This window comes from Onychomys torridus, chromosome 17, assembly GCF_903995425.1.
Source record: "Onychomys torridus chromosome 17, mOncTor1.1, whole genome shotgun sequence".
Classification (NCBI taxonomy): domain Eukaryota; kingdom Metazoa; phylum Chordata; class Mammalia; order Rodentia; family Cricetidae; genus Onychomys; species Onychomys torridus.
Window position 1 is genome coordinate 184,614 of NC_050459.1, and position 20,053 is coordinate 204,666.

The window sequence follows — 20,053 nt, forward strand, 5'->3', positions numbered from 1 at the left end:
CAAACACTATAAATCATGAATGGATTCACTGTTCTACACTTCGTCCAATTAGAGAAAGTGAGAGACAAAAATGTTCATTAGTGTCCAGTTAGCCTTCATTGACTACCTGGCACAGCCTAGAGTCACCTAGAAGAAGCCTCAAGTGAGGAACTGCCTAGAGCAGGTTCGTCTCTGGACGCATCTAGGAGTCAGTTGTTAGCCATTTGCCAGCATACCACCTTGCTTACCTCTTTCTCAGGAATAGATAAATACTTCCAATCACAACACTGAAGAGGAAGACAAAGATGAGAGGCCCAATGATAATTTTGGCAATATTTGATGGGACATCTACTGCAACAGAATGAGAAGGTACATGTTTGGCATCAAAACATATTGATAACAAAAATTTCACCATTAAACACTGGCTGTTGTTCTCTCAGCACCTGGTATCGAGGTAGGGACTGAGGCAGGAAGATCATAAGTTCAAGACCACCCTGGGCTATAAAGCAAAATCCTAAGCTATTTCCAAGCAAGACGGAGCTATTACATACAGGAACTCACAGCATTAGGGAGCCATGGCAACAGATGGCTACTAGGAGAGAAAGCATTTCCTTCAGGGACATGGCCAACAAGAAGGTACTCTATTTCAGTAGATGACCCTATACCTTAGTGGCAACACTAAGAAGACTCAGTGTTTTTTGTCTATTTTTTATAAAAAGTACATGAAGTTGAAGGGAAAAAGTAGTGAGAGATGGCTCAGTCAATAGAATGCTGGCACTGTAAACATGAGGACCTGAGTTAGAGCCCCACATGGAAAACCTGGGCATGGTGGTACAGATTTGCATTCAAATCCGGGGGAAGGGGGGGAGGTGGAGTGGGGCAGAGACAGGCAGATCCCTGGGGCTTGCTGGTCAAGGCAAGCACTTCTTTGACTGAGCCCTCTCCCAGCTCATATGTCAAGTCTGGGCTGTTGCTTCATCGTGACCTCCGTCGTCACCAGTTCTGTCCTGAGGAATCCCACTTGGAGCTTCCCTGTGGGTTACGGCACACTGTTTCCCTGCACTTGCTGACTGCTGGCCCACAGGATAGACTTGTAACTACTGGTGGCCGAATGACACTAGGGAGTGAAAGTGGTCTGGTCACAAGCCTTGTGTCCCTGCCTCCTCTCTTTAAGAGAATCAGGACAAAGCGCTCTCTGAAAAGTTCAGAAACTGTAAGTTTTCATTTTTTAGAATTTTCATGTATTATTTAACATATGTATATAATGTATCTTAATCATATACACCCCGATGAATTATGACTTTATATGCTTTATTATTAATATCTGTGTGTGTGTGTGTGTGTGTGTGTGTGTGTGTGTGTGTGTGTGTGCTATCTGCCTGTGGAGGCCAGGAGGTCTATATTAATATATTAAGTGTCTTCCTCTATCATGTTCCATCTTTTTTTTTTTTTTTTGGTTTGTTTGTTGTTTCTTTTGTTTGTTTTTTAGAGACAAGATCTTAGTATGCAGCCCTCACTAGCCTGAAACTCACTCTGTAAACCAGGCTGGCCTGGAACTCTGTCTCTGCCTCCCTTGCGCTGAGTCATTTCTTCTTCCATTTCTTTCAAGACTATAATATGATTACATCATTTCCCACTCCCTTTCACCCTTCAAGCCCTCCTTGCTCTTCACCTTATTTTTTGAGGCAGAGTCTCAGTGGACAAAGATCTCACTGGTTGGCTAGACTGGCTAGCCAGTGAGCCCCAGGGATCTGCCTGTCTCCATCTTCTCAAGTTGGGGTTACAATTTGTGCATGGGCATGCCCAGATGTTTATGTGAGTGATGAGGATGTGAATTGCTGGCAGAAAGGGCTGGCAAACAAATGGGGCTGGTCACATTACAGCTTCTGGAAGACCCAAAGTTAAAGCATCTGTCGCTTCCTTCCCTCGGGGCCATTCTCTAATATGTTCTACCATTCCTACAGCACGGGGCACAGATCCAACCACTTGAGGTTGCTATGGAGACTTACAATAATCGGTCACATAAAAATAGGTGGGCTCTGTCCAGGAGCCATTGCCTGCCAGGGATGTAGCCCGGACTCGAACACTGTAGTTTCCTGGGGAGAGCCCTCGCAGCCTGCAGCCACGCTCCAGGGCAAAATGCTTCCGGGAGACACAGAGGTGAAGCTCCTGGAAGAAAAGAGAAGGAGGTTAGTTGAGTTTTGCACATCGGGTGAAGCAGAGAGTAAAAAGGAAAGCAGGAGTCTGACCTGTCAGAGGCCCTGAGAGTTCATTTGTTTCTTTCAGTTTTTGTGGGCAGGGTGGGGTTGTTCTTTGCTTTCTTAAGACAGGGTCTCATGTACCTCAGGTTGGTCTCCAACTCACAGGTGATTTGGAGGCCAATTCTATCTAATCCCTCAATGTAGTTGTAAAGCAATAATAGGGCTATGGTTCAGGAGGCAGAGAGCTTGCCTAGCAATACAATTTAATACATACATTGTGTGTGTGTGTGTGTGTGTGTGTGTGTGTGTGTGTGTGTGTGTGTGGAGAGAGAGAGAGAGAGAGAGAGAGAGAGAGAGAGAGAGATGCAGAACACACACACACACACACACACACACACACACACACACACACACACAGAAAAATGAGCAGGGAAATTTCATCAAAAGTAAAGAAACTGGGACTGGAGAGATGGCTCAGCAGTTTCGAGCACTTTTTACTCCTGCACAAGGCCCAGGTTTGGTTTTCAATACCCATGTTGGGAGGCTTACAACTACCTGAAAGTCCAGGTCCAGAAGATCCAGGTGTCTGCACACAGGTGGCAAACATTCACACACACACACACACACACACACACACACACACACACACACACACACACATGGTATATATTCATAAAATAAGTTGAGAGAAAGAAAGGGAGAGAGGGAGGGAGGGAGGCAGGCAGGCAAACAGACCAGGCTGCAGATTTGTCCTGCAGGCCATAGGGTACTGACTGTATGTTCTGAGTCACTGTTAAAGTTCCACCTTTGGGTGCCAAAAAGCAATAGTCCCAGGAGGAAAGGGTCTTCAGAGAAGTCCTCTTTTCTTGTGAGGATTTATAAGAGAGGGTGGCTCACTTAGAAAAGTGCTTGCTGCACACACGAGTTCCAGTTCAGACCTGGGCTCTCTGGCAGCTCCAGAAAAGGCAGCTGTAATCGCTGAGTGTCACCTCAATATGGGCCCTCAGGTAGCTTAGATAAGACTTGAGAGTTTCTATTGGATTCTTACTATCTTTGCATGTTCACATCAACCCCCCAGTGTCTGGTGTGGCAAGGAGGTTCATAACAAAGTTTTAGGTGATGCATTCCCAGACTAAGATGATCTCTCTCTAAAGCAGAATGAGCCTCATCCTGTGATAAAGGACACAAATGTAAGCAACCCATCAACCAGCTTGAAGGAAACACCTGAAAATCTACACACAAATATGATCAAAGACTGGGTCAGCAAGATCGTTCAGCAAGTAAAGAGAAGCAAAGCCCAGAGACCTGAGTTCAATCCCCAGGACCCACATAATGGAAGGAGCAAGCTCTCAAAACCTGTCCTCTGACCTCCTCAACCAGAGTGGGCTATGGCATAGACTTCTTCATAAACAATAAATAAATTTAATTTTTTAAAAAACTTAAGTGATAAAAGATTTTAAATTGGAATTTCTGTCCATCTCCCTGGGGAAGATGTGCATCAAAGTTTTAAACAAAGTTTAAATAACACAGAATCTGATCTGGGAAGCGTTGGGTAACTTGTGAAACTTAGAAAGTTCCTGCCCAGTATTGTACAGCAACTTCCAACAAACCAAAACATTCCAATCTGGAAGGAAGTTCCTTAAGACTCAAAAAAATTCTAAAGGGAGGCTCTTTAAGGCTCAGGAAGTCAACAACTCACAAGTCTCAAGAAGTCCCTGAAACTCTGGGATTCACAGGCCTCACCTTCCTGAGGTTATACAGGCAGGACTTCTGAAGAGAAGAGACTGACTGGGCAAGCTGCCTGCAAAGTCCTGCAGAGAGCTCCAGGGTTCCAGCTTTCATGAGTTATCATATATGCCGGGGCGGGTGGGAGTGGGGGCTTTCAGTGATGCACCTGCTTTGAGTCATCCCCATGCCTATAAGTAAGCCCTCAGCCATACCACTGTAAATAACCCCCAATAGAAAGTCACTGGCTGACCCAGTTGGACTTCAGTCACATCCTCACTTTGGTCTGTCATTGGTCCCTATCTATTCACCTCTCCCCTGAAAAAGCACCACCATCCACCAAGACCTGGAATCCTTACCTCATCGCCATATCGCCGATAACTCACTTCATACAGCACAATCAGACCATTGGGCTCCTTTGGCTCTTGCCACATTAAGTGTACAACATTGTTCTCAAAGATTTCGTGGGTTACAGGGCCAACGATGTCATCTGCCTTAGCTATGAGAAGCAATTAAAGGCTCAGATATTAACTCCTGAATCAAATTCCATTCCTGCCACCCAACAGCTGAGATGCCTGATTGGAGCTGGCTATGTACTTTTCCCATGTCTTATTTTCTTTAGCATAAAATAATATAAAACTCATGGAGTGAGATGGATAGTGCAGTCAATAAAACCCAAGTTCAAACCCCAGAACCCACATAAAAGAATTGGAACATAGTGGTAATCTCAGTGTTGGAAAGATAGAGACAGGGGGTAGAGATCCCTGGAACTCACTGGCCAGCTAGCCAGACCTAATCAAGTACCAGGACCAGGGAAGATCTTATCTCAAAAAACCAGAGTGGATGGCACCTGAAAAAAAGATGCCTGCGGTTGATTATGGCTTCAACATACACAGACACACACATGAACGCACACACAGAAAAAACTGGGATGTGGTGTGTGATATTTAGTGTTAGTTCCCAACCTGACAGGATCTGGAATCAAGTGAGAGATGGGAATCTGAGCTTGCCTGTGGGTGACTGTGTTAAGTGAGTTGGGAAGACCCACTTTGGGCAGCACCATTCCTTGCTCGGGATCTAGACCGTATAAATGGAGAACAGGAGCTGAGCACCATCAAACACTTGCTGTTCTCATCTTCTGACTTGGATGTGATGGAACCAGCTGCTTCCAGCTCCTTCTGCACTGACTTCCCAGCCACAGTGAAATGTGCCTTGAACTGTGAGCTGAAATAAATCCTGTCTCCCTTAAGTTGATTTGTCAGAGGACTTTTACCACAACAATAGGAAAAGAAACTAAGGCATGACGGCAAGTCCCAGCTACTCAGGATACACCCAAGTGGGCAGGAGGATCCCTTAAGCCCAGGAGTTCAATGCCAGCCTAGGTAACAAAGGAAAGAAAGCTCCATCTTAGAGCAAAAACAATAAATGAGAACAATTTTAAGAACACATCTACACTATGTCGTGGGGAGAGAGGTTGTCTGTGACCAACCTCGCAAAGTGTAAGCCCTGAGGAAACAAACCCACCTTCAGGCATGGTCCGTGCACTGACGTAAGCAGCCACGCTGCACCTCTCATCTGGGGAGTCTTGATTGCATGCCTGCAGCTCAATGCGGTAGCCAGTGAAGTGTCTCAGGCCAGAGATGACAAGTGACTCCTTGTTCACCACTTTCTCAAATGGCCTGTGCTCCTCCTGACTTGTGGGCACAATGGTGGACGAAATGTTGGGAAAATCTGGAAGCGTCGGCATGGTGGCCGTCACATTCCCCACCTCCTCAAGGGATCTTCGCTTTCGAGATGGCCTGTAGGAAGAGAGCATGTGTGTGGGGTCATGACATCACCATCTTAAAATAAAATGATACTGAAGAAAGCAATGCTTAATTAATCAAAAATAAAGAGACTAGGGTGGAGGAGAGGTGCAGAGGAACAGATTAATTTCCATATAGATGCCCTTGTCAGAGACACTGACTGTAAGGCACACCCATTCTGAGTGTTCTTGGCTCCAGGACCACCCCCAAATCTCCTCAACATGCTTGATTGAAGGTTTCCAATTTTCTGAAGAATGGGCCATCAGGGGCAGAGTTACTAAGATTTGGAAAGAATGTAAGAGTGTAGCTATTTGTATGATGTTTGTGTGTGCATGTGCATGTATATGTTCATATGTGTGCAGCTTCACAAGGAGACCAAAGGACAACCTCAAGCGTTGTTCCTCAAGTGCTGTTCACCTTTTGTTTTTCTTTAAAGCAGTGTCTTGCACTGGCCTGGAACTCACTGAGTAGGTCAGGTTAACTGATCACCAAGATCCAGGGAACCACCTAGCTTGGCTTCCCTAGCACTGGGAAATGTGACTCAGCAAGCTGGGCCTTTTTTTTTTGGGGGGTGGGGAGGATTCTGTTTTTATTTTTAAGTATTTGTATATGTGTGTGGGTATATGCATGTAAGTGCAGATACCCTCAGAGTCCAGAAGAGGTCGTCAGATCCCCTAGAGCGGGAGTTACAGGCATGCATGAGGCACTTGGTGTGGGTGCTGAAAACTGAACTCAGGCCCTCTGCATGAGCAGCAAGCACTTTTAACTACTGAGCCATCTCTCCAGCCTCAATTCCTCATGCTTGCAAGGCAAGCATTTCACTAACTGATCCCAGGCCCCACACTGTCAGTCAAACATGCATTGTACATAGAGGACACTGTGGAACTTAAGAGACAAAGCATCTATTCTTGGTAAGAAAATTTTATCACTGGGGTTAGAGCAAGAAAAGAAATAACCATCCAGTGGACAGATGCCCCCTACACACCGAAAATAAACGCTAAGAGATGACACACTAAAAACTGCAGAAAGGAAATATATGGGGAAAATGTAAATTCTTCATAATGCCCATGACTCCCTGCTCCCTCTGCACAATTACAATAACCCGTGGGAGTGTGACGATGATCCTGTCAGCTGCATACTACACCTGTTAAATGTGAACAACCAAAAACATGTGGTTAAATCCTGAACTTCCAGAGGACCCGAGCCAGTTCCCAGAACCGAGATGCGGCCTTTCACAACAGCTCCATGGGTCCCACCCCCGCCTCCGGCCTCGGCAGGCACCTGCACATACATGACACATGCGCACACAAATACACAGAAATAAAAAACAAACTCTTTTAAAAATTGTCAAGAAGAACAAGATTTCTGTTTTAGTTTGGCTTTTGTCTTTGCTTAACATTAGGATTTTCTCTTCTCCACTACAAATGGGGTGTGTGCTCCTTTATATAATGTGTGTGTGTGTGTGTGTGTGTGTGTGTGTAAACACATATATATGTAGTTTTCTGAGAATTCCATATGAATACTGTATTTACATCATTTCCATCAACTCCTCCCATGTCACCCACTCCCTCAAGACCTTTTCTTCTCTAATTATTATTGACATACACACATGTTGTATATATACATATATATATATAAAAACCTATGTCAATTATTGACACATACATAGATTATATAAATGTGCATGTATATGTATCAACACACATCTTTTTTTTTTTTTTTTTTTTTTTTGAGAAACTGTCAGCACTGGATTTATTCCATAAAGAAACTTAACACACGCTGTTGTTTTTCTTGATCAGAAGCTGTAAGGGGCTTTCTTAATTCCAGTTGCTTAATGCACATATTTCTCCACTTCTCAATTCCAAACCTTTCTAAGTAGCTGAAACTTTTGAAGAGAATTGTTTCTGCAGATCAGAAGCAAGCATCCTTACTGCTTCATGGAGTGGTTCTCACCCACAGGATGATCAAGTATTCGGGGCTGCAGGACCATTTTTTATATGAGTAGCATTTCTTCTTGGACCGTTCAAGGTCACACAGCAAGAGGCAAAATCATGATAGAAGCCAAGGATTACTCAGTTCCAAAGCTTCTAAAGCTCCATTTTCTGTTGTCTGCTTCTGCGTTGGTGTATATGAGAATGTTACACTAGTGTTTCAAGCACCAATCTCTACATTATCACTAGTGATGCAGTGGTGAATATTTTTTCTATGCTTCTTTGTACTCACTTCTGATCACTTCCTTTATACAAAATGCTCTTTAAAATTTAATAACCTATGGGGGGGGGGCTCATCTGGGAAAAGCCATCTCTCTGGCCCTAGCATATGCCCTTGCCGAAAATTTATTGACTCCAAAATATCAGTTAATGCAGGATCTGTCTTTCACTTAACTATTTTCCATTTTTCAAATAAGGGTATCCCCTAGGTATACCCCAATGATACAGTATATGCTTAGCTTGCATGAGACCTTAAATTTGATCCAAAAAGAAAAAAAAAAATCCTATCCTTTTTTTCACTATAGTTTTGATTATTGTGTGTCTTACTAGTTCCCAAAGTAGATCCCAAAAAAACTATTGCCAGGTTGAGAGGACTCTGATGCTCTGGAAACTTCGTGTGTCTGACACTACTGCAAACTGGACATGATATTGACCCATAGCCTCACCTACCACCAGTGACGCTGGACTTTGGAATAACATTAGCAAGCTGAGCGTTAAAAGTTGGATTTTGTATTTTTCCAAATTTTTCAACCTGAGAGATTACAAATATGGAACCAGATAGTGGGGTGCTCAGCCCTCACTGGGACATGTATACTCTCCCCATCAAGGCCCAGGGAAAAACCACAGAAGAGGAGATGTAGCCCAGGCTAGCCTCAAACTCCTAGCAATCCATCTATCTCACATCTGACTTAAGACACTTGGATCTGAAGCCACAAAGTCAAGTCTAGGGATATTATTCATTCCTCATTTTGTACAATGGCCTTCTTAAGTGAAAAGGAAAACATTTAATAAAGCTTCCTTACTAAGCCTCAGTTAGATCCATTTCAGTGGCACTGAGACAGTTTCTGTACAGTTACAAATGAACCTGACCATAAATAACCAGACACTCATGCCTCACAACTAACACTGGGGGATTCACATCTGCATACCTGAAGACAGTGTGGGCTCACCAGACATGCCAATGGGCAGGGCATGTATTTTCTTTCATTAAAATTTTTTTATTATTTTTAATGTTTATTGTTATGATTATTATTTTATGTAGGTGGCTATTTTTCATTTGCAGTCAGTACTCTTAAACACTGAGCCATCTCTCCAACCCTTTAAAATTGAAGATCTATAGCAACTTTGCTGTGAGCAAGCCTAAAAGCTGCATGTTGGCATTTTCTAAAAGGAAAAGGTTTGGGTTTGGTTTGGGTCTGTAGTGTTGGGAATTGAATTTGACTTTTGTGGCACTGGGTACTGAGCCTTTACTCTGTTGCATTCACTGTTTTATTTTTTCAGCACTGTGGGCTCAGCCATTCCTCTGCTTTTCATTTCATCTCATTTCTGCAGTGAAAGAGACTGAACCTATTCCTTTATGTATTTATTTATTTTGGTTTTTCATGACAGGGTTTCTCTGTGTAACCCTGGCTGTCCTAGAACTCGCTCTGTAGACTAGGTTGGCCTTGAACTCAGAGATCCGCCTGCCTCTACCTCTCGAGTGCTGGGATTAAAGGTGTGCGCCACCACCATCTGGCTAATTAATTTTTGCAGCATCAGATACTGAACTCTTGTTTTTCCTTTCTTTTTATTTCATTTTATTTAACTGTTAGGTACTAGGGGTTTAACTCAGGCCTGGCACATGCTGCACAAGGAATCTACCAATGCCCTGAGACCCTGGCTCAACAAGTATTTTAAATAAACCTAAGAGATAATTAATGGTTTCTAAAAAGGTATCTGCAATTGCATACTGACCGCAGTACAGTCTGAACATAACTTTTTAAAGATTTATTTTTATTATTTTAAGGGGAGGGCATGCATGTGCGTGCAGTGCCCACAGAGGCCAGAAGAAGGCAACAGATCCCCTGGATCTGCAGTTACTGGTGGTTGTGTTGCAGACATACATGCGGGCAAAATATCCATTCACATTAAAATAAAAATAAGTAAATCCGTAAACATTATATTAAATTTAAAGCCACTGTGTTAATGAATGACCCATGATAAATAGATAGATATATATATCTCAACTGAGCCCTCTACTCCATTCAGAAACATGACTTCATTATCCAGCAATCTCACACTAAATCCGTGACTGACCTCAACTAGAGAATGCCTCCATCACCACTTTGGAAGGCTGAGATATTCCCACTGTGGAGTGGGAAGAGTCAGCACCCAACCATGCCCAGAATGTTCCTCACCCCGTTGAGTAATCTAGCCCCAAATATCAATTGGGGATAAAATCAGAAATCCAGCTTAGGGTGTGGGCCACAAAATTCTAGACCTTCGCTGACAACAGATTATATTCCAATTGGCCACTAGAGGTCAGATCTAGCCTGGAAATAAATAGATGGATAGCCAGACACATAGACAATGCTAGGAATTCTTGCCCTCAGCTAGTAAAAGCCATCACAGGCAAAAAAAACAAAAAAACAACAACAAAAAAAAAAACAACAACAACAAAAAAAAAAAAAAAAACAACCTAGTGATGCTGCTTTTCTGAATAATCATGTTGTCAAACAGCCTTCTACGTGTTTATGTTTAGATGCTTCATTGATTTGTGCTGATCTCAGCCTTGGTCGGAGAAGCTTCTCACTGCAAAGAACTTTAGCTAATGCAGAGACTCTTCCCTGTTCCAAGTGACTGAGTGCTCAGCACTAGCCAGGACATTCGATCAGCCCCACCCTGTAAGAGTGTAACAGTGGGGAATGCTGCCCTCTGGACATGACATGGCCATTGTGCTCACAGATCCACAGCAGCTGTGGTTACTTACACACCATCAAGCAGGTTAAAAATTCCAACATGGGGTAGTGGGAACCACTATCTGAGGAACTATCTGCTGGAGAAGGAAGGTCACTTTCCTTTGGGGGTGTGACCAGTGGTAGGCTGCACATACATCAAAGAAAGGCCCCACACCTATTCACAAATGGGTAGCACTGATCGGATTTGGTGGGTTAAATAAAATACATGTTTTATTAAACCCTTCAAAGCAGCCCCCCCCCCCCCCCCCCCCCCGTCTCTTCTGTCTTGCTTCCTGCCAACAAGAGCTAACCATGTCTCCTCTCCCTGTCCGCCTGCATTTGCCCCTTAATGGTCTCACTAAGACCTGAGGGAAATGGCCCCTCAGGCTCCTGCTGAAATCGGCAGCTCTGTATTCCTCTGACCAGTCGCCTTCTTCGGTCATATTGCATTGTCTAAAGACCCAGAGGAACGTTCATTAGGAACAATGAGATTGAGTTTCATGAAAAGTGGAATACCCTACCACCTGAGGCTGGAACACCAAGCCTCAGGCATGGGTCTGTGTGCACAACCAGCTACTTGTAGACAGATATTTAGTGAGCAAATGCATGGTGGGAAAAGGACCCACTGGGAAGTGCATCTCTGATTGCATATTTTAATAAGAGTGTGTTAGTTAAAAATCTTCCCCACATTCATGCCCAGATTTCATTTCCCAGTGAAGGCATTTAATTGGAGAATTTGTGAAGCATCCAGTCTCAAGAGCTGCAGCTTACCACATGCAATAAATAAATAAAAGCCCCAGAAATCCCTGATTTTGGGCTTAGTGTCCCCAACACTGACTGGACAGCCACAGGGGCCATGTGCATGTCCCACGGCTGAGTCATACCTAGTGTCCTCGGCACCACTGCCTGAAGAGGTTTTTCTGTGAAAACAAAATTCATCACTTTGAAGACAGAATTTCAACCAAGGGACTGTTTGACACTGACACCCTTAGGCAGCACTCCTTCCAAGAAAGAGCACTGTATGTTTGGGGTGTGGTTTGACTCTGTTCCCCAAGGTTCACCTACTGGAGATTTGGTCCTTGGAGTGGTAATAAGAGGTAGTAACAGGAGAGGAGTAACGGAAGAGGACTAGGAAGCTCCTTACTGGCTCCTCCCTAGTCTAACCGCTTCCTGTCTCATAATACGATACTCCTCCCACGCTGATGCCATCCCCTTAGATATATCACCAAAGCTGCCCAGATCCAAAACTGTGAGCTAAACCAATCTTTTCTTTCTTCATAATGCGTCCGGTCTCAAGTATTTCATCGCAGTAACAGAAAGAAGATTAATACAAGTCCTGCCCACCACAGTGGGAAAGAACTATACTTTTCCTGAAGTACAGGAATCCAGAGAAAGTGAGAGGAAACGACTTCACCCACTGCTATTACCTGAATGTCAAATATGACTACACCTAACCATAAGCAACTCAGCCATTTCCCCAAGTCCAGGTCCATTTAAGTCTTTACAGGTTTTTTTTTGTTTTTTTTTGTTTTTGGTGTGTGTGTGTGTGTGTGTGTGTGTACGCAGGCCAAAGGATATTCCTCTCGTGCTGCCCACTTTCTATGACAGACTCACTGGTCTGGAATTTGAAAAGTTGACTGAGATGGCTAGCCAATCAAGCTCCAGAGATCTTATGCTATGGGATTACTAGCAAGTGCCACCACCACACAGCTTTTTTTTTTTTTTTTTTTTTTGGTTTTTCGAGACAAAGTTTCTCTGTGTAGCTTCCCTGGAACTCACTCTGTAGCCCAGGTGGGCCTCGAACTCACAGAGATCCGCCTGCCTCTACCTTCCGAGTGCTGGGATTAAAGGCATGTACCACCACTGCCCGGCGACACATGGCTCTTTTAACCTGAGGTCTAGGGATGGAACTCAGAACCTCATGGCAGCACAGTAAACACTTTGCTAACTAAACCAGCTCTCCAGCCCAGCATTTTGGACCCAGTTATGGCAGAAAATACTAGAAAGAAAGAAAAAATTAACATAATGGTTCTGGAGACAAAACTACTCATGGAAAGTACCAATAGACATCGAACAAACACATGAGGACTTGGTTCAATCCCAACATAGACTTTCTAGACTTCTGCTGTGCTCTGGAAATGGAAAATTCCACCTAATTGAGGAGACAGGTGGGCAGGGGAGAAAGCTGATGAAGAATTTGAGGGAAGGAGACCAAGACAGAAAAGTACAAAAAAGCTCAGCAGCAGACATATTCAAAACTCATGTTCTTGGGAACATCTGGAAGTTTCTGGAAGTATTTCTGGCTGTCATATTTGGGATAAGTGGTACTACAAGAATTGAGCGATTGGGGACCAAGAATGTTGGTCAGCACCCTACAATGTGCAGGATGAGTCCCACCACAGAGAGTGGCCTGGATCCACACAATGTCATAGGTGAGAGTCCCCACGTGAGTCGTTCAGGTGTACAACCTTAAAATACAAGGAACAATTACAATGAGCCCAGGGCATCCATGACACCTACATTCTTGGGTTCAACCAAGCATGGATGGAAATTGTTTGTAGGCCTGTCAGGCAAGCTGTGCCCACTAACACAACTGTGGTATGCGCATTACAAGATGTAACCAGCTGCTCTCAGGGAGCTGAGGCCTGCTCCACAGGAGGGAATTCACATGATTCGAGAGGTCATGGCCCTAATGGGGATCCTAGCACTGTTGGTTTGCTGAATGAATCTATCGTCAAACTACCCTCAAAACGTTTGTGTTTATGCACATAAACTAGCGCTGTTCTCAACCCTGGTCAGAGAACCTTCTTTTCACCCTTGGCAGGGACTCACAACCGATGGATGTACTGAGAGTGACCGTGGAGCACCGGGGCCCTGCGTGGGAAGTCTGTATCAACCCCACTGCCGTGGCTGAGACAGAGAAACATGCAGAACAGAGAGTGAAAAGGATGTAAGACCAGAGGATGGTGAGGAGTGCTGTGAAACACTGCCCTCCGGACACGACGCAGACAGTGCACTTAGGAACTCCACAGCCGCATTACCTGAACGAGATCCGCCCAAGGTCAAGCCAAGGTCACTCGACATTCCAGCAGGCAGCACAAGCTGGGCTCAGTGAGTCATAAAAGTCAAAAGGAGGAAGAGGACAGCTACTTGGAGGAAGACATGTCAATGGGACTACAAGGGGAAGCTGAGGGTCAGTGTGATCAAGATACACATATACATGAAACTGTGAAGGGATGACTGGGAAGCTGTGTCACAGGGAACATAGGCTTTTTTCTCATTGTGGCACCCATGTCACACAACAGGGTGTCACATTTATAGAGCAGGTGCACTGTCTGAAGATGTGACAAGTTATCTAAAGATGATTTGATATGGGAAGGTGTGAGGGACAGCATGACATTTATGAAGAGACTTGAGAATCTGTGGATACCCTCAGGATCCTGGAGCCAATCCACTGCGGACACCAATAGTCAACTGTGTGTGTCCATTGTGCAGATGGGAACACTGGGGCACAGAGCACCATGGCAACTTGCTCAAACCAGCACATCTAAGAGTAGAGAGCCCAAACAGACAGCTTCCAGAGTCCCTGCTATCAACAGCTCCTCCATTCTCCAAGACATACACATGGGACAGGCCTGGATCCAGGCATGTCTGTGCTGTTTTCAGCTCAAATCAGGCACAAGAAAAAAGAAGAAACTTGTAACCCACAGGTGTATTTGGGAGTGTGTGCACGCACACACATGTGTAAGTGTACATGTGACCCAGAGGCATATTTGTGTCTGTGCACATGCATGTGTACATGCACATGTGACCCACAGGTATATTGTGTGTGTGAGCAACTGAGTGTGGATGTGAGGCAGCGGACAGCCTTGGCTGTAGTTCCTTAGATGCTGTCCTATACTATGCTTTTTACAACCATCTCTCGGCCCAGATGTTACTAGTTAGACCAGTCTGGCTGGTAGTAAGGCTATAAGTAAGAATATTAGCATACACCTGGCTTTTTGTGGGAGTTCCTCCTCCAACCACCTCCCCACACAGTCTCTGGAGCTAGCTCTCTTCGCCTCAATCCCTGAGTAATGACGCCTCTCCAACACCTAGCTGAGAGACAGGAAGATAGCCGGCCCATGCAAAGTTCTGACCTGGGGACAAAGACCACATTGTGCAGGTAATCCTCAAAGGTCTTCCTGAACGAAGACTCCTCCAGCTCCTTCAGGATCTGGGAGTCGGTCTTGGGGCATGAGCAGCATTCACTGGCCGAGTCGTCATACTCGCTCTGATTGTGCTTCTGAGAATCGTCAGATTCAAAAGGCGGGGACCAGGTCCGTGAGGGGAGCTTCAGCCCTAGGGAGAGGCAGAGCAGAGGGTTCAAATCTCCCCCAGAACATGCACGCACCATACACACACACACATAAATGCACATACACCTAACAGGAAGCACACTCCACACACACCTACACACACACACACACACACACACACACACACACACACACACAGACAGAGAGAGAGAGAGAACTGTCAGAAAGGCAGAACAGATTAACAGAGCCTAGGTTCGAGTCTTAAGAGTTTTACACACACACATGCTGAGGCCAGAGACCCACCTTGGGAGTCATTCCTTAGACCACAGCCCTTCTTTAGGGGTTCCAGGCAAGCACTCTATCACAAGTCAGGTCTCCAGACCCCTCTCACTTTTCCAGACAGGGCTTCACTGTGCTATCTAGTCTGGCCTTGTGCTCACTCTGCACCCTAGACTGGCCTCTCATTCTTCCTCACCCTCCCAAAAGGGTCGAATTCGTCTTCTAACACCAGGAGTTGGAAGTTACTGTATGTGTCTGCATTCTGTGTGTGTGTGTTTGTATTACCTGTATCTGTGTACTCTCACCATGTGGGTGAAGACAGATGCCAGAGGTTGATATCATGTCTCCTACAGTCGTTTCTCCATCTTTTATACTATTATTAAACTAATTTATGGGGGAAGTGAACAAGCCAGGGTGCACATGTGGAGTTCAGAGAACAACTTTCTCCTTCCACCATGTGGATTCCGGGATTAAAGTTAATCTGTAAGGCTTGGCGGCACACGCCTTAACCACAGACACATCTGCCAGTCCTCCATCTTATTTACTGAGACATGTCTCTCACTTAACTTGGACTTCCTGCCAGCACACTCCAGGGACCTGCCAGTCTCCGCCTCCCCGGTGTGATGGTTAGAGATACATGCCACCACACCCAGCTTTTTTCTACATGGGTGTTGGGCATCCAAACCCAGGCCCTTGTGCTTATACAGCAAACATTTTATCCAGCATCATTTCCTCAGGCCCAAATTTACCACAATTAAAAAGAAATCAATTGGTGACACTAACAGAAAGCTACTACTGGTCATTTATTGTATGTACTATTGAAATTATGATTAAATAAACACAAATGTTACCATTGAAACCATGTGCTGGTATATAGTTAGTGGCACAATCATTGCTTCTACCCGTTTCCAGAACTTTCTCATCTAACCAAACTGAAGCCCTGACCTCATTCAACACTGACTTCCCAGTTCCTCCTAAACTGGCCTCCACACTTTGCCTTCATCCACATAAACTTGACACCTGTTAGGCCTCCCCATGAGATAAGCTCTTGTGGGCTGGCAAAATGGCTCCATGGGTCAAGTGGATGCCACTCAAGCGTGAGGACCTGAGTTCAATCCCCAGCACCCACTTAAGAACCAGACATAACAACACACATCTTACTCCCCGGTGCTGGGAAAGTAGAGACAAGAGCATCCCTGGAACTCGCTGGCCAGCCAGGCTAGCCAGATCAGTGAGCATCAAATTCAGGGATATGCCCTGCCTCAAAAAATAAGGTGAAAGCCACAGAGCAAGACGCCAACATCAACCTCAAACACAGCCTTATGTATGTTTGTTTCCAACAGAGTGTGGATCTGTGTGTAATGTTTAAAAATGTTTATGTGAACACTGGGGAGATGGCTCAGTCAGAATCCAAACACACAACTAGAAATGTCTATGCATTCATACAAACATATACATGCATGTGCAAATAAATTCTGTAATGATCGAATATTTAAACATTTTTAAACAGTCCTGTTGCATTCATAGATTTAAAGTGGTTTTATGTTTGTTCTGAGATAGGGTCTCCTATAGCTCTAAATGTCTCAAACTTGCTATGTAGGTAGGGATGATATGAAACACCCAACCTTCCTGCCTCCACCTCCCAAATGCTACCATTACAGGCCTGTGACACCACACCGGATCTGTGTGCTGCTGAGAACTAACCAAGCTATATCCTCAGCCCTGAAAGTTTGCTGTGGTTAGCTTGGCATAGTAGAAAACACCTGTCATCGTAGCACTCCAGCGGTGGAGACGGGATGATCAGGGTCATCCTCAGGCTACATTCTGAGTTTGAGGCCAACCTGGGTCATGTGAAACCTTGTTTAAAAACAAAGAACAAAAACAAAATCAAACTTTAAGTCAGTGGTTTTTTTTTAAACAAAACAAACTAGAATTTTGGCATTGCTCGAAGTATGGATAGCAGGTGGTTCCATATACTCAAATACAGAGCCAACAGGTCAGAGCTGAGCCCAGGACTGGACTTGCTCTCAAATTATATAAAGAATGCAAGGAGATAAATCAAGTTGGTGATCCTGGCCCAGGCAGGCATGATGTCATAGGCATGCATATACCACATGATCTTAGAGTTGGGACTGTTCCCAGGAATCATCTGTCCTCCGCCCCTTCTCCACAAAAGGAGACAGACTACTTGCTGTGTGACTTGGCCAAAACCAGATGCCAGGGCAGGGGTGGATCAGAGCACAGACCTCAGCCACACCTCTCCAGCAGCCCCCTTGGCCTGCTTCTGCAAGGTCACAGGCTAAGACACTGCTAGCTGAAAATGAATCAAAGACAAAGGCAACAACTAAGTGAACAGAAAAATGTTCCTTCTCTGATCTGATGGTGGGTTGTGGTGTTTTGTTTTGTTTTAATAAATTCAGTGTGTCTGTGGCGCACAGGGGGTCAGATGATAACTTTTGGCAGGGAGTTCTCTCTTTGTACCATGTAGGTCCTAGGGAGCAGACTCAGGTAATCCACTGAGCCAGCTTGCTGCCCCACTAGGTTTCTTTTTGATAACGCACTTTTAGATACTCAATACAGTGACCATGAACAACAACTCCACAAGTTGATATAACTGCTACTTTGTAAACTCCACAGTCCAATCTGCTTCTCCACTGTCCTTGTGCACACACATACACCTCAGCCACTGCTACCAGTACTGAAAAGATTCTGAATGTTTCTACCACAGGGAAGTGGTGAAGACATTCACTACTCAGATTTTCTTGTTACACATGTTATATGTGTCTGTGCACTGTGTGGTTCACAGCCGAATGAAACATTGAATGAGTTTCACCATATATCTAGTCCTTGTTTGTCCTGAAGGCCTGGGAACTGAACCCAGGGCTTTGGACACTCGGAAAGTGCTTGTCACACAGCGCTGTATGGGATTTTCAGCAGCCTCCAAAGTATGAATCCAAGTGCAATGTCTAAAGATGTGTGTGCGCACTAGGGAGATGGTGAGTGTGGATCCAAGTGCAATGTCTAAAGATGTGTGTGCGCACTAGGGAGATGGTGAGTGTGGATCCATGTGCAATGTCTAAAGATGTGTGTGCACACTGTGGAGATGGCTTAGACAGGGAGTTTGATCCCCAGAACCCATGTAAAAAGCTGGCTGTGGTGGGGTACATTTGTAATCGCAGCTCTGGGGAGGTGGAGAAAGGTGGAATCTTGAGGGTCACTCATTAGCCAGATTAGCCTGCTTACCCAGGCCAGTGAAATGCCGTCTCAAATAAAAATAAAAATTCACAAGGTGAGGGCTGGGCTACAGCTCAGTGGTTAACACTTGTCTGGTACACATGAGGCCCTGGGCTCAATGCACAGTACTGAAATCTTAAAACCAGAGTGGGTAGAGAGATGACTCAGCAGGTGAAGGAGATGCCCCCACGCCTGCTCACCTGAGTTTGATCTCTGGTACCCACATGGCTGACAAGACAACAGATTCCTATGAGCTGTCCTCTGACCTCCACACACACCATAGCACATGTGTGTCCCCACAGAGAGAGACTTGGTAAATAAATAAATGGAATAAAATATTTTTAATTCACAGAAAACATGGGATGGGGATGTGGCTCTGGTGTGTAATGTTAGCACCCACTCAGCCCTGGGTTTGAATCTCTGGCCCTGAACAAACTCGGCCTGGTGGTGTAGTCCTATAGCTCCAACACTCAGGAGGTAGAGACAGGAGGAGCAAGAAATCCAGTGTCTTCCTCAGCTAAACAGTAAGTTTAAGTCCACCATGGTCTCTGTGAGACCCTGTCTCAAAAACCAAGAAAAAATTTAAAAACAGAGTATACAGCATTCTTAGACATACACAAAAAGTTGTTCTCTGACCTCTACACATACATGCACACACACACACAAAAGCATGCCTTATGTGAGACAGAATGGAGTATGTATGCGTGTAAGCATGTGTGCGTGTGGATGTGCATGTGCAGGCACCCTGGAAAACAGGACAAGGGACTTGTGTCCCCATACGAGAATCAAGACAACTGCCTGCACTCACCTTTGAGACAATAATCCAACTCAAATAGCTCGCTGTCCTCGGCCTGCCTCTCCCAGTAGACCAGGTAGTGCGTGATGTTGCCATTGGGGTCGGAGGGGGGCTTCCACTTCAAGATAATCTGAGATGAGGAATTAGAAACCGATATGGGGTCCAGGGGGACAGAAGGATCTGTAAAGGAGAAAAGAAACAAGCTGCCGTCAGGGAGAGTACGTAAGTTGTCAGGTGCACCTGAGTAGTGGGCAGTGGCCCAGCTGGATCCACAGCTTTGTTAGCTGCAGTTATTTAACATCAGAGAAAAGTAGACACAGTTAAATGCTTGCCCAGCCCAGGCAGGAATGACTGTCCATCCATTCATGCTGTGGATTATGTGCCCACCGTGTGTCATTTACTTCACAGACTTTGGCTCTGACAGATGCCAAAGCTCTTGCTATTTGGGCACTAGAAAGATGTTCCTGGAGCCAAAAGAGAACCAATGGAAAAAATGAATTTTGGTTAACATAGGCACGAAAGCCAGTCACTGAAAGCACTTCAAGTCATCAAACTGTATCTGTTTGTTTTTGAAACAGGCTGTCATGTAGCCCAGGCTAGCCTCAAACTTGATAAGGTAGCCAAGGATGTGCTTGAACTCCTGATCCTCTTAGCTACCTCCTTCATGCTGGGAAGAAAGACATGCACCACCATACCTGGTTTATGTGGTTCTGGGGATTTAACCTAGGGCTTCATACAAGCTAGGCAAGCACTCTGCCAACCAAGCTACATACCCAGATGGTGCTATTCAGCTGTCCTGCAACAGCCTT

At 45.0% G+C, this 20,053-nt stretch overlaps 1 protein-coding gene across 2 annotated transcripts in view; it reads right to left on the reverse strand.

Annotated features, from left to right (window-relative positions):
- The window catches only part of Insr (insulin receptor), a 129,162-nt gene that overhangs the window by 11,841 nt on the left and 97,268 nt on the right, over positions 1-20,053 (reverse strand). Inside the window, exons 9-14 of one of the 2 annotated variants that reach the window (XM_036166430.1) lie at positions 19,257-19,424; positions 14,777-14,978; positions 5,430-5,704; positions 4,265-4,404; positions 1,989-2,148; positions 228-327 (exon numbers count right to left, since the gene is read on the reverse strand). In XM_036166430.1, the coding sequence (XP_036022323.1) occupies positions 228-327; positions 1,989-2,148; positions 4,265-4,404; positions 5,430-5,704; positions 14,777-14,978; positions 19,257-19,424 (1,045 nt within the window). Of the gene's footprint in view, positions 1-227; positions 331-1,988; positions 2,149-4,264; positions 4,405-5,429; positions 5,705-14,776; positions 14,979-19,256; positions 19,425-20,053 lie in introns of both variants that reach the window. The other variant, XM_036166429.1, reaches the window with a different exon arrangement.